General features: G+C 39.6%; 1 protein-coding gene across 3 annotated transcripts in view; it reads right to left on the bottom strand.

Moving 5' to 3' along the window:
* Window positions 1–12,936, bottom strand: part of ITSN2 (intersectin 2) — an 80,217-nt gene that overhangs the window by 33,727 nt on the left and 33,554 nt on the right. For 2 of the 3 annotated variants that reach the window (XM_058802394.1, XM_058802393.1), the window contains exons 5-16: window positions 12,052–12,215; window positions 10,595–10,792; window positions 10,185–10,281; window positions 8,423–8,565; window positions 7,118–7,181; window positions 4,811–4,948; window positions 4,635–4,720; window positions 3,349–3,611; window positions 2,540–2,689; window positions 2,186–2,326; window positions 1,302–1,389; window positions 547–686 (exon numbers count right to left, since the gene is read on the bottom strand). In XM_058802394.1, the coding sequence (XP_058658377.1) occupies window positions 547–686; window positions 1,302–1,389; window positions 2,186–2,326; window positions 2,540–2,689; window positions 3,349–3,611; window positions 4,635–4,720; window positions 4,811–4,948; window positions 7,118–7,181; window positions 8,423–8,565; window positions 10,185–10,281; window positions 10,595–10,792; window positions 12,052–12,215 (1,672 nt within the window). The remainder of the gene's footprint in view (window positions 1–546; window positions 687–1,301; window positions 1,390–2,185; window positions 2,327–2,539; window positions 2,690–3,348; window positions 3,612–4,634; window positions 4,721–4,810; window positions 4,949–7,117; window positions 7,182–8,422; window positions 8,566–10,184; window positions 10,282–10,594; window positions 10,793–12,051; window positions 12,216–12,936) is intronic. The other variant, XM_058802392.1, reaches the window with a different exon arrangement.

Below are 12,936 nucleotides of genomic sequence, written 5' to 3'. Positions count from 1 at the left end.
GCCTGAGCTTTTAGGCTGGCCAAAGAATTGCCTCAGAAACAAAAATTCAGAGCCAGTGGTCAACAACTCTTGGCTTACAACAAATTAACAAATATTAACAAATAAGTGGCCTACGGTTACTTTCAGGCTCGTACCCAATTCTGCCACCAGACCTTGCAGAGTGTGCTGTGAAACCACACAGGTCTATCAACAAAAGTCAAGTGTTCAGTACACAATTCAAAAATAGCAGCAAATATGACCTCATACTGCAAGCACAGAATGTGCAAGGGCCTGAGAAACTTTAAATCAAAATGAGTTCTAGAAGGCAAAAGGTGAGAAGGAGCAATAGCTGAGTCATGCAAAGCAATAGTTAGCAACAGACTCATATTTTAGTACATTAGCAATACATTTGCATTTGTATTGTGTTATTTACTCCAAGATTTTGATAATTCTTATTTGACACTGAAGTTGGTGGAAGCCTGGCGAAAGTGGCACCAATCTTTATGAGTGGATGAAGAAATAAAATACAGTGCTCACAAGTGTAAAGTATTTGGATAATGCAGGTACCTTAAGCTGACTGTTAAACTCATCCATTTCAGCAAGTTTAGAAGCAGTTTCCTTCTCAAGGGCATCTAGTTGTTCCTTAAGTCTTTGGCATAATTCTTCCTTTTCTTGGGACTTCTTGTGCACTGAATCAACTCCTGTATCTACATAAGGAAAGACATGCAATTTTACATATGTTTCTGGGCTTTTTTAAAAGTTTTTTGCCGAGTTTTTAATGATTGTTTGTTATTTTCCTATTGTATACACAATCCAAACCTCCTTCGTCACAAGAATTCCTTGATTTACCTTTCTATTCGTATACAGCACAAGAAAAAATACCCCACTGAACTAAGGCACACAGGCATTACATGCAATACATACAGCACAACTTGCAAGTTGTGGGGATTTTATATCAGAACATTTCATACCAAGATTCTCTAGACAGAGACTTCCAGTGTAATTTGAAACAAAGACCAAGCTTTACATAAATTAACTCCCCCGAGTTTAGACTACCAAAAAAAGGACAAATTGTGATAGTATCTGTGAGCTACACAGCCTGTATAAAGTTTTAAGCAAAATCTGCGCTTTCTTGCCAAAATGTCTTTGTCTCTTATTCAGAACATGAAGGAGATAATGGAATGCAGGTGAGACAATGGCACTAAACTGGGAAGATATAGAAGTGAAGCTGTTATTAACACCTCTGTACCCTTCAGCCTTGATTACAAAGGATGAGAACTCAGCAAGGCAATCAAGAATAGAACTCATGTGCCAGCACTTACTCTGAGTATTTTCAAGTTGAGCATTTTTTATCCTTTCATTTAACAACTGCTTTTCAGGAACCAAATAGATTAGTTTATTCTGATAATCCTGTAGATGTTGAAGAGAACATAACAATTTTAATATTGTTTATGAATCATTAAGTAAAACTGAGAGATTTTTCAAACATAGCTTCAACTCATGCTAATGAAACGGGGATGCAAGTTATTATTACTGGAAAAGAAAAAAATTATTTCTATACTTTTAATAGAAATAATATTACAAATTAAAGATTTTGACCCCAAACCATTAACACAGATGGAAAACAAACATTCTAGAAGTGTAAATATTATCACAAGACCATTTAAGGTGACTGCTCCAAGCCTAACATAAAACAGTAACAACATGAAAAGAAGTTTCCCTGATGAGCAGAAACATCACATAAAAATATGGCAGAGGATAATTTAGGGTAGTCAAGTGATTAGAAATAATTAATGTCTTGTTACTCAAATAGAGAAAAAAAAAGATAAAAGAGCAGCAAGGTAATTCAACCTAAACACTAACTTGGTCTGAACAAAGGACAACATTCCTCAAAAAAAATCTGAGTCTGGAGCCACAGAAGAATTCAAAATTAAAAGAGAAGTCTCTACTATCAGTCCACAAAAGAATAGCTGAGGTTTTCACAACTGTTACTGAACCCTCAGCTCATTTTAATACGTATAATCATTTATTTAACACCCACAGACAAAACTAAAAGCCTCGGCAATGCTGACAGTCTTACCTATTTCCTCTCTCCACTGCAATCCAACTGACTACATATTCCTCCCTATGGAGATGCATTTTCAACAGCATTAGGGAAACACAGAATATGGTAAAAGAAAACCACAAGTTTAACAAAGTTACACACCTCCAGCTGTTGCTGTAGTTGCTTGACTTCCATGATCCCTTGGTCATATTTCCTATCCAAAGCCTCCAGCTCAGTTTTCCGCATTTGCTTTTTGCTACAAATATCCTGCAACCTGCCTGAGATCTGCTGATGTTTGTCAGTCTGGAAAGAAAGCAGAGACAGATTACACCACATATGGTAAAAACCCCTTTGCTAAGCCTGTGGGCACCAGTTCTCTAAAACAACCCAAAATACCTGATTTAGATTCATTACCCAAATCAGAGTGGAATTCTTAGTGGGCCATTAGTGCAGGTATAATATTTGTATAATTTAAAATTCTGTATTTCAGCATATGTGGTGAAACTCCTGTCTTACCAGGGCTTCTAACTCAAGATTAAGGCTCTTCTTTTTAGAGGTCAACTTGACAATTTCTTCTTGCTCCCTGTTGCGCTGATTGAGAAGCTCTTGGCGACGGATCCTCTCCCATTCCAGTCGTCGCTGGCGCTCGAGCTCCTGCTTTGCTGCCTGAGGAAAAGTTGCATTACCTTAAATTACAGTGGAGATGCAGAACTCAGAGAGCATGATTTAATATAATGTGCTCTAGTTCTAAACAGCACAACAGCAACACAACATAATGTCTTCTCTAAAGTGCTCTTATACACTTCTGCATCAAAGAACGCAGGAAGTGATCCTACAAGATTCTTCGTGCCGCACTCCTGACTCTGGATGAAAAAAAGCTTCATAATTCAGAAAGCCTTTGCAGCTTGGAATACTGCCCATAAAACAGCACACTGACAGATGCTCAAAGGAGGTTACAAGCAGTATTTCACAGAACTACATAAAATATGGAAGTGTGATGCATGCACTGAAACAGCAAGTAGAAGCAAATTTGTCTCAAGCTCGGCTGTCAAAATGTTATCAATTATGAATTCAGTAGAGTCTTCTTTGGAATACAAATTTTTGCAAAAATGCAAGAAATATGCCCAAGAAAATCTCATCTCTCCTATGAAGTATCTGAAAATCTTTAACCTATACCACTATTTATAACAAATGGTGTTCTCTCTCCAAGACAACCTGGCATGAGCCAGGCCAGGAGACAGAGCCAAAGGCAGCACTCAAACCCTGGATGCTATATGCACACACACATTCCTTGGAGCATTAAAGAACAATGTGAAGAAAACAACCTCCCGCCTTTCTATTTCTTTCCTCCTTTCTTCTTCCCTTTGTCTCTCCAGCTCTCGTTGTCTCTCCAGCTGCCTCTCCATTTCCAGCTGCCTCTTCCGCTCCTGCTCCTGGCGTTCCCTCTCTCTTCGCTCCTGCTCTTCCCGTTCCTTCTGAGCCTTCCTTTCAGCCTCTCTCTGCTGCTGCTCCAGCAAGACCTGTCGGCGTTTTTCCAGCTCCATATTTCCCCTCTCATAGTTGGCTTTCCTTTTGTCCTCAAATGTCACTAAAAGAAGGAAAGGTTGTTATTTCTGCCCTGTGCAAAGCACCACTCTCAAACAAGGACTTCAGTTATGCCACTAAAGATAGAAACTTCTTGGCAAGCTCACGTTGTTCAGTCATGGATGATGTAACCATCTTCCATTTGTTAAAATATTATTTTTATTTTTCTCTTCAAAAATACCTCTAAATTTTCCTAAGTATATTCCAACTGGGGAAAATAAAATAAAAGAAGAAAAAGTTCCAGTTTAAAAATGACCACGAAAATGACTTGAATGTAACAGGAAAGCCTTTCACTCTAAAGAATGAAAGAGGAAAGAATGCTAGAGGAAAATATAAAAGAACAGCTTTTATAAGCTGGGAGAAAACTCTCTGCTGTTGGAATGGTTTTCCAATGTGCAGGAAACATTAACACATGGATAAAGAGCTTAGTTTTTAAGGGTGCTCCCTGTTGGAGTTCCTGGTGCTAAAACTATGAGTAACCAAAACAGGATCAAGCTCAATTACTGCACACAAGGTTAAAAAGAGACACAAAGGAATGGTTTAGGCCCCAGCAACCACCCTTCCAAAACGAGAGGCAAGTTCTGTCTTGCAGTGTCCCTGTAACATTGTCAGTAACAGAATTTATGTTGTGTCCAAACTGCTTCCAGTTTACAGAGAATTGAACTACACTGGACCCCCCTGCCTTCAGAATGGCCAGTAATGCCAGGAACTTTCAAATGAAAAAAAAATTTGCAGTAGCACAGCAATGTCCTGCCATGAAGGGTTTATTTTCCAGAATACATTATTAATCAGCACACTTTTCCTCTCCTACAGCTAAAAATAGCCCCTTGTCACTGCCTTCTCAATTCTATTGGATGAAACAGGCTGGCTACATCCACTTAATAACCCTCCTACCATCCCAGCTAAAAGGGATCTAGCTCCTGAAATGAAGGTTTCCATGGATTGGATTCTTCCTTCCACTTCCTAAAGGTGTCAGTGCCCTTCAAAACCAGCCCCATACATTAAGAACATGAACCCTGTTTTTTACCTGGCTGTTTTTTCTGTGGCTCCTCCTCTTGCACAGGTTGGTAAGATGGCAGAGTTCCATTTATATTTTCCGTATATTTTCCACTCCTGGAAGGGAACACAACCCCACCCCACCATTGTTAGAGGAACAGCACAGTTGTGTTAAATACATTACATTTCACTGCCCCCAGTGATTACCTGAAAGAAGGTGGCACCAGCTCAAGGGGCAGAGTCAGGGGCAGTGGCTGCCCAGCTTTGGCCATGTCTGTGAGGTGCATGGCCAGCACAAACTCATCAGCCTTCAGCTGCCCATCTCCATCTATATCAGCCAGGGACCTGCAGGGGTGCAGCAGCAGCACCAATTAGAACCAAACACCACAACCACTCACAAATTACAGCTAAAACAAGGCACTGTGGAAAAACAATTTTTAAAACTGACAATTCCCGTGGAATGTTTTGGTAAAAATACTTACAATTAATAACATAAATAATTGATGAAGAGAGATATTATTTGGTTTAATCATGTACTGTTATTCAGATCACGGAATCATGGAGTGGTTTGGGTTGGAAGGGACCTTGAAGATCATCCAGTTCCAACCCCCTGCCATGGACAGGGACAACTTCCATCAGCCCAGGTTGCTCCAAGCTCCATCCAACCTGGCTATGAACACTTCCAGGGATGTGGAACCCACAGCTCCTCTGGGCAGCCTGTTCCAGTACCTCACCATCCTCACAGTACAGAATTTCTTCCTAATATCCAATCTAAATCTGCTCTCCTTCAGTTTGAAGCCATTCCCCCTTGTCCTGTCTCTACAGGCCCTTGAAAATAAACTCTCTCCATCTTTTTTTGGCTATTTTCAGGTGCAACTTTCTTTTCAGCTTCACTGAAACGTTCTCTTCTCCAGCCTGAACAAACCCAATCCTCCAACATTTCCATAAAACACTGAAAGTAAGAAGTATCTCTTGCTAAAGCAATAAATTGCATCACAAATAGAAGAGCTGGAAAGTGAATCCCGGACTTAACCAGCCTGAAATGCTAGAAACCACTTTTTCAATTATTTTTTTGAAGCCAAAGAAAACATTACATAAAATTACATCAAACTCTACAAGAGGGAGCTTTGCATAGAATTCTTTTTTCCCCTTGTGTCTCCTTGACAGTGCAGGGAAGACACGAGCTGGTGCAGAGTAACTTACAGTGGGCAGGAAAAGGATCACCTACCCCCTCTAAGGAGCAGGAGATCCTATGAGCCTACAAACTGTTTCCCACAAACTGGGGGGGCTGGTGGGGTGTGTGTGTTTGTGTGAAACCAGTGAAATGCAAGAAAGCAGAAGTCTCTCTCAAAGAACTGTCTATAGAGACAGAATTGCTGAAATGTGTCCTTAGACTGCACAAAAGCAAAATGCTTAGTAAAAACACAGTTCATTTAAAAAGCAGTTTAACAAAAAGTCTATGAAAAACAAAAAGGAAACAACAAAATTAACACCAAAAAAAAAAAAAAGAAAAGCCCATTACACACACACACACCAGTGAAAAACAAAAGCAGGAGATGATGATATTTTGTTATGTTCACATACCAGCACTACTCACACGTAACAGCACCATTATTTCAGTAATTACCACTAAAAAGCACCCAGTAGAAATATTGGTAATTTCTTAGGGCAAAACTGAAATTTGGGCTGTTATTTCTCTCTACAGGGGAACACAGATCTCCTTGTGTTGGCTACTGATACCTTCAGGATACACACCCAGAAGGAAAAGAAACACTGCACACCTGATTTATCCCCCAGACTCCAGAGAGGAGCAATACAACCCCACAGCCCACATTTATCTTCACAGCATGAAATCAAGTAAGCTGAGCTTTGCTGCTGCCAGACACAAATGACTGTCCTGGGACAGAGGAAGAAGAAAGGGAACTCAAGAGGAGATGTAAAGCTGTTGTGAATTCTGCTGGGCCACTAAATTTCATGTATAACAGCTGAGTTATGTCTGAAGGTGTAATCTAAACGGCCATCTCTAGCAGAGCAGATCATTCAAGCCTTCAGACAACTCTCACTGCTTTCATCAGCACAATAAAGGCAAGTCTTAAAAACCGTGTAATATGCAGATATCTTTATGGAAAGTGCAGTAAAACTCAAAAAAATTGAAGGGTTACTTAATTTTTAATCTTCCTCCATATTTCGAAAAGTAACATACTAACAACCTAGATTTCAGAATCCTGTTTTTGAAAGGAAGAAGCCCTCAGCTCAGTGAGAGCATCCCTGGGTCAGAAATTGAAGTTAGCACCTCTTCTATTACACAGAGTTTAACAAACACGCACAAAGAATGAAAAACTGAATTATCTCAAGGTGTCTTTTAGAAATGTAACTAGTGAACAAACAGTTTAACTAGCAGCTCAGTTTCTGTTTATGATTTTAGATCTGTGCTATCTCTCTCTATCATTTACTTAATAAAGTACATTTCTTCTCTCAACACCATGAAGACATTGCATCAGTAACTAAACTCACCAAATAGTAGCCAGCTGAGTCTGTGAAAGATTTGATTGCAGAAGGGCATTCCTTGCTTGAAATCCTTAGTGAAAGTGTAAAAGATTTTTATTAAAATAAACACTTCATTCAAAGGTTCACATGAGGCAAAAAATGGGTCATGAACTGGGGCATGTTTATTTTTAATATTAATCTAATCCATTTTCATCAGTTGGTTTTACTTCCAAGCTTAACAACAGGCATTATAACCTGAACACAATGAAGATGTAAGTATTCTCCTGTACCTTTTTCCACCCAGAGCACCAGAGCTGACATGAAAAATGGGTATTTATGGCAATCCCCACAGCTATCACAAAAGCACTGCTGACTGTTTGCCTAAACCTTGAGCTATCACCTGGAGAGCTTTCCTTGGCAGCAAAGAATCTGATACATTTCTAGGCAGGTAGAGGAAACTTTCAGTCCAAAATTGACTGAACAAGATTAAAACATTCAGACTCTTTCCTTAAAGAAATAATTGTCCTGTTCTTTTGTAGGCAATGGAACTGAGGCAGAGTGCTCATTCAAAATGGGAAATCTAATGCAGACGCAAAACATACATAGTGACTTTGCACCTCCTGACTGCTCTCTGAGCACTCTCTACTCACTGCACTGAGGAATCCCATTTTGTAACAACTTCTGTAAAACCCTCCTCTTGTATATTAACTTGGTATGAAGTCTTTTGAAGCCACTATAATGCTGTGGCCCAGCCCAGATGGCACTGGAAATCAACAAGGACTCTCTTAAAAAACTTTGGAAAAATTCCAAGCAGTGGCTGCAGTTCTGCAGTCTTTCCCAAGCTCCTTTCTTTCAAAAGATAAAGAAAACCCAAGTATCTGAGCAGGGATAGTTGGACAGGAGCACATGTCACAAAAATGAAGGTGAATGTCCCCGAATGTCACAAGAAAGAGCCTCAGTCCAAGGAGTGATGTTTGAAAAATGCCTGCTGACTTTACAGAGCTGAACTCCACAGCCTTGTGGATCTCAGGCTCCTCCAGTCAAGTCCCACCACTCCAGGCTTCTCCTCTTCCCTGCCACAGCTGCTGCAGCTTCCCCAGTGTGTTTGGCTCCTCCAGGTCTAACACCAAGCCCAAGCCAATGAACTGAAGGTTATTTCCATTCCTTGGGTGGCTGAAATCCACTGTCTCTTGCACAGGTCTGAACACCAACATTTCAGTTTTTATTTCACATGCAAGCCAAATCCCAGGCTGGGATTCCATCCCTCAGCCTGCAATGTTCAGAGGCAGGAAACACTCTGGTTTTCCAGCCCATACCAAAAGTCATACTCACCTGATAAATATCCACTCATGCTTTTATCAAGACTGTTAAATTTCTGTCTGTATTTTAATCTGGAGGCTTGAGGAACCGCCCAGTCTGAGGATGTAATCTTTGGTGAATTCCCAGCTAGTGATGCACTAGAGGAAGAATTTGAACTGCAATATAATTTCAAAACAAAACAAAGCAAAAAAACAAACCAAACCAACCAACCAAATATTAAAAGAAAACCAAAAGAGAAAAAGAGATAAAGAAATAACTCTCAATCATTTGGTTTAAAAAAGAGGCATTGGAACAGAAGATACATAGAATCTTCCAGTAACATGAAACAACTTGCACAATGTTTTACCTCTGCTAACTTGCTATAAATAATTTCATCACAAATATGGAATTTTACAGCCAAAGTAGGGATATATTTGTAAGGAAACAACATGAGGATTAGAAAATAATTTTCCTTGGGTATCACAGGCACTAATGCCCATAACTGATCCTTCTACCACTGCAGAATAATAGTAGAGGAAACCCAGGAAAACACCTCCACTGTCCCAAGAGGCATGTTAATGAATAAACATGAGAATAAAAATGGATCTGATGAACTCATAACCAAAAGCAGCTTCTAAAGCTGCTTTAATCACCATATTCCAGCTCTACCTCTTCTTTCTGTGACAATAACATGCTGAGTGGAGCTTTTCCAACTCAGTCAGTTTCTGCAGAATAGTGCTGATGGAGGGTGTAGATATACCCATCAAACTTCCATCTAAACTCCCAGCATTTTCAGTGTCCCATCTCTGAAAATCAGACAAACTCAGGAGAGCTGAATCCAGCCTGCCTTGTTTAAGGTGATCCCCCTGCTCTGTCAAGTAAAAAAAAAAACCAAACACTTTGAAGTGCTATCCAAAGCAATTGAGAATGCTGACAGAAACAAAGTCTCTCCAGCACAATGCTGGATTGACATCCCCTGCATGGAATGAGACAATATGATGGTGACAATACTGCCAACAATAACACTGGAGAAGGGCTCCTTTGTACAGCACCAGCAACAGAAGACTTTCCAATTCAAAAAAGACAACCAACCAAAAAAAATGGTTCCAGGCACATGCCATGCCTACAGTCACACATGCCTACAGACATCAGGTGTGTGAGGAGCCCAGATCATGCACCCCACATGCCCTGAACAGGCAGCAGGGAGGTGCAAGAGCCTCTGAGTCACTCTTGGAACTGAGCTGGGGTGGAGATGCCCTCAGGACCATCCTGGGAGACACCCCTGGGTGCCCAACCAGATACATAAGCCCAGTCCCTCACTGTGTGCAAGTCCCTCCATGGCAAAGCCCTAAAATCAGTGAATCAGAGCAGCTGATTATAAAGATCCATAATCTTCTATTATTCATAAAGCAAATTCACTGATAAATATTGATAAAAATTCCTATTCTAACATGCCTGCTGATGACATGGTGCCTTCTATAATGAATGAGCACATAATGCACAAACATTGCTTTTATAACCACTTAGCAAGGCTTGTCTCTCTTTACTAATGAGGTATATTCCCTTCTTTTTGGCACTGCTCATCTGACCTCCTCACCTACTTTGGATATTTTGTCAATTTACTGAAAATTACTTCCTGTGCATATAAAAACAAAATCTGTTTTTATACTTGACAGGTCATATTATATTGACTAATTTTGAACAAATATACTTTGAGAACAGAAATGGTCTGTAAGTTTTGGAAGGTATACTACTTTAGTGTAAGATACAACAATTTTAAACTTAGCTTCCATACCTGCTAGATCCTAAATCAATTAGTGACTGTGCCTTCTGCATACTGGAACCACCAAATCCTCCTACCATGGGGCCTAAAGAACCAGTATGAGGCAGCGCTGGAAGAAGAAGAAACAAAAAATTAACCCCAGAACTATAAAGCAACTGGGTATAAGATAATGCTTCATAATCAACATTCACTTTGACAGAAGTAAGAAAAGGTAATCAGTGGCTTGTTGTTATGATTAACTAGTTAGAACAGAATTAACAAATGTGAACTTTGGAGAAAAATCATTTGTAGGGTTTTCTGGGGATTTTTTGCTGTTTTTTTTTTAACTCTCATGCATATGTTAGGATTCCTGTCTGAAATTAGCCACAGAGAAAATAAGATTCACAATTCTCAGAGCAAGTACTGGACTGTGCTATACTTACTTGAGGAGAAAGGAACAGACAAAGGCTGCAGCAGGCTGGATGTTCCATTTGGCAACGAGGAGGTACTGACAGAAGGCACCAGGGGAGCAGAGATGACCAGGGGAGGAATGGAAGTCATGGAGGTCAGAGCCATGGGAGCGAGCGGTGCGATTGCAGACACAGACGTGGGCATGGACAGATTTGGCATGCTACCCATTCCTAGAGAAAACCCAATAATTCAGGCTTTAATACTGCAGAGGCTTCAGCAAGAAACCGGGTCCCTTATGTGGGTCAAAACTACCCAAAGCAACTGGTGTCTGAAATACAATGAGGGAAAATAGATGCTCATGTCCAATATTTACTTTTTTGCTAAATTTAGGCAAGACAGCTCACAGGGGAAAATACACTGAAGAACAGGAATTTAAAAAGAAAAATCTTGACAAGCAAATTCATTCTCAAGGTAGGCTTAGCTACTATTCTCACAACAGAGTAAGATCTGGTTTTCTATAATTGCAGCTATACCTATTTCTTTAACAAGCCTGGCCCCTGAGAGAGAATTACAACCTCAAAAGCTGTGACAATCCTCCACAGGGAAAAGCTGCTGCTGTTTCTGAACTAAGTCTCTTCCAACTATCAGCCTTGGAAGAATCCACAGGGGTGAAAAGTCCTTATTAGTACTCATGCTTAGCAAAGGGTTTCTAGAGGCAGCTGCCTGAGGCAAATTAGGGCACTTGAATTACTGGCTGCACCTTGTGGAACACAACAGTGCTGGTGAGATGATGGAAAGTTATAAAGGTAACTGCATGCCATCCACAGCTCCCTGTAAATGCATGCCCTTGGACCCAAACACATGAGATTTGGTGATGGGCAGACATTTTAAATCATGTATGTAATTCATATATGCATACATTTAATTTCATCGTAGAAGTGTACACATATTTTCTAATCCAGCCCAAGTCATTGTGGATATTTTGTGCTATAAAATAACACAATAGCAAGCATGCACTGAATCCCCAAACACTATATAAAAAAAAGAGTCAAAGTAATTCTATTCAGTTAATCATATAACCAAAACAGTCTGATTCACTTTGAAAAAATATGTAAAACAGCTGTTCTACCAAAACTCTGACCTTTGCATAAATTTAACTTTAAAACCCCCATGTATAAATACATGACTGAGTAGGAGGAAGAAAAAAAAAGACCACTAGTACAAAATGAGAGCCTGCAAGGCAGACAGTAGATGTGAGTGGCCTTCTTGTTAAAACTGAATAAATTTTCTCTATTAGAAGTCTTCAAATAATCAAATTTTCAAATATATCAAGAAAGTGACCTGGTGAATTTCCTAAATCAGAATATCCTTTTTTTTTGTTTCACACTGATTCACTAAACTTTCATGGTCAGATTAATGCTTTTATTTGGCTGCAATTAACTGTGGCTTTTTACCTCTGAACACTAAGTAATTATATATTCATAAGTACCAAAGCGAGCTGACATTAGTGGTGAAAACACTGGAGTTTGTTTCATGACAGGAGGGAGAACTGTGGGCAAGTGCTGTCCTTGCAATTTCAGCTTGATGAGTTTCATAGCTATAGAGAACTCCAGCTGATCCATTTTTCCATCCTTGGTCAGGTCCGAGAGCGTCCTTAAAACAATACAAAATAAAATAAAATTAGAAAAGAAACAGAAATATAACATTTTTGATCTATGAGAGGCTTTCCTACTAGATGTATTTACTGTTTTTTCACAGGAAAACAAGAAACTTACTGCAAAGTAAATTCTCAGCTGTGGATAACTTTCTTACCTGTGAAAAGTTTGAGCACTCACTTCTGCAGAGTTCAGTTTTGAGGTTCCTATATATTAAACACGCAATTCCCAAGAAAGCAGGAAAGCTTTTGGGAAAGCAGAAATCTCCTGCCCAGTGGATACACTTGTTGCCTCTGCTGCAAGCCTCTGCTATGCTTTTCTTTATGCTCCCAGTCAGAATAATTATTTTAAATTAATCCTTGGTAAGATAAGGAATTGATGCAAGAATCTGTAACAAGATGCAGGAGGATGCAGGAACCTCCTAAAGGCACCATACACTGCTATGAAAACTTCATTAATTCACAGTGGTGAATTAACCTCCCAGTGGTGAGGTTTTCTGAGCCTGATACCCACACTCTTTTCCTTCTGACAGTTCTCCAAATAAATACAACAGGAAATATAGGCAACAGTGCATACATAACCTCAACATTTCTGGTCAGACAGGTAATATAAAATTTTATTAACATTTAAGCATGCAAGGACCAAGCACAAGAACGTAAATAAAATTAGGAGAAAAAAAATCAGACTAATGTTAAGCTTCATTTTTCCTTTGATTCTGT

This window comes from Ammospiza caudacuta, chromosome 3 (genome assembly GCF_027887145.1).
Source record: "Ammospiza caudacuta isolate bAmmCau1 chromosome 3, bAmmCau1.pri, whole genome shotgun sequence".
NCBI lineage: Eukaryota > Metazoa > Chordata > Aves > Passeriformes > Passerellidae > Ammospiza > Ammospiza caudacuta.
This window is presented reverse-complemented; position numbering and strand designations above follow the sequence as displayed.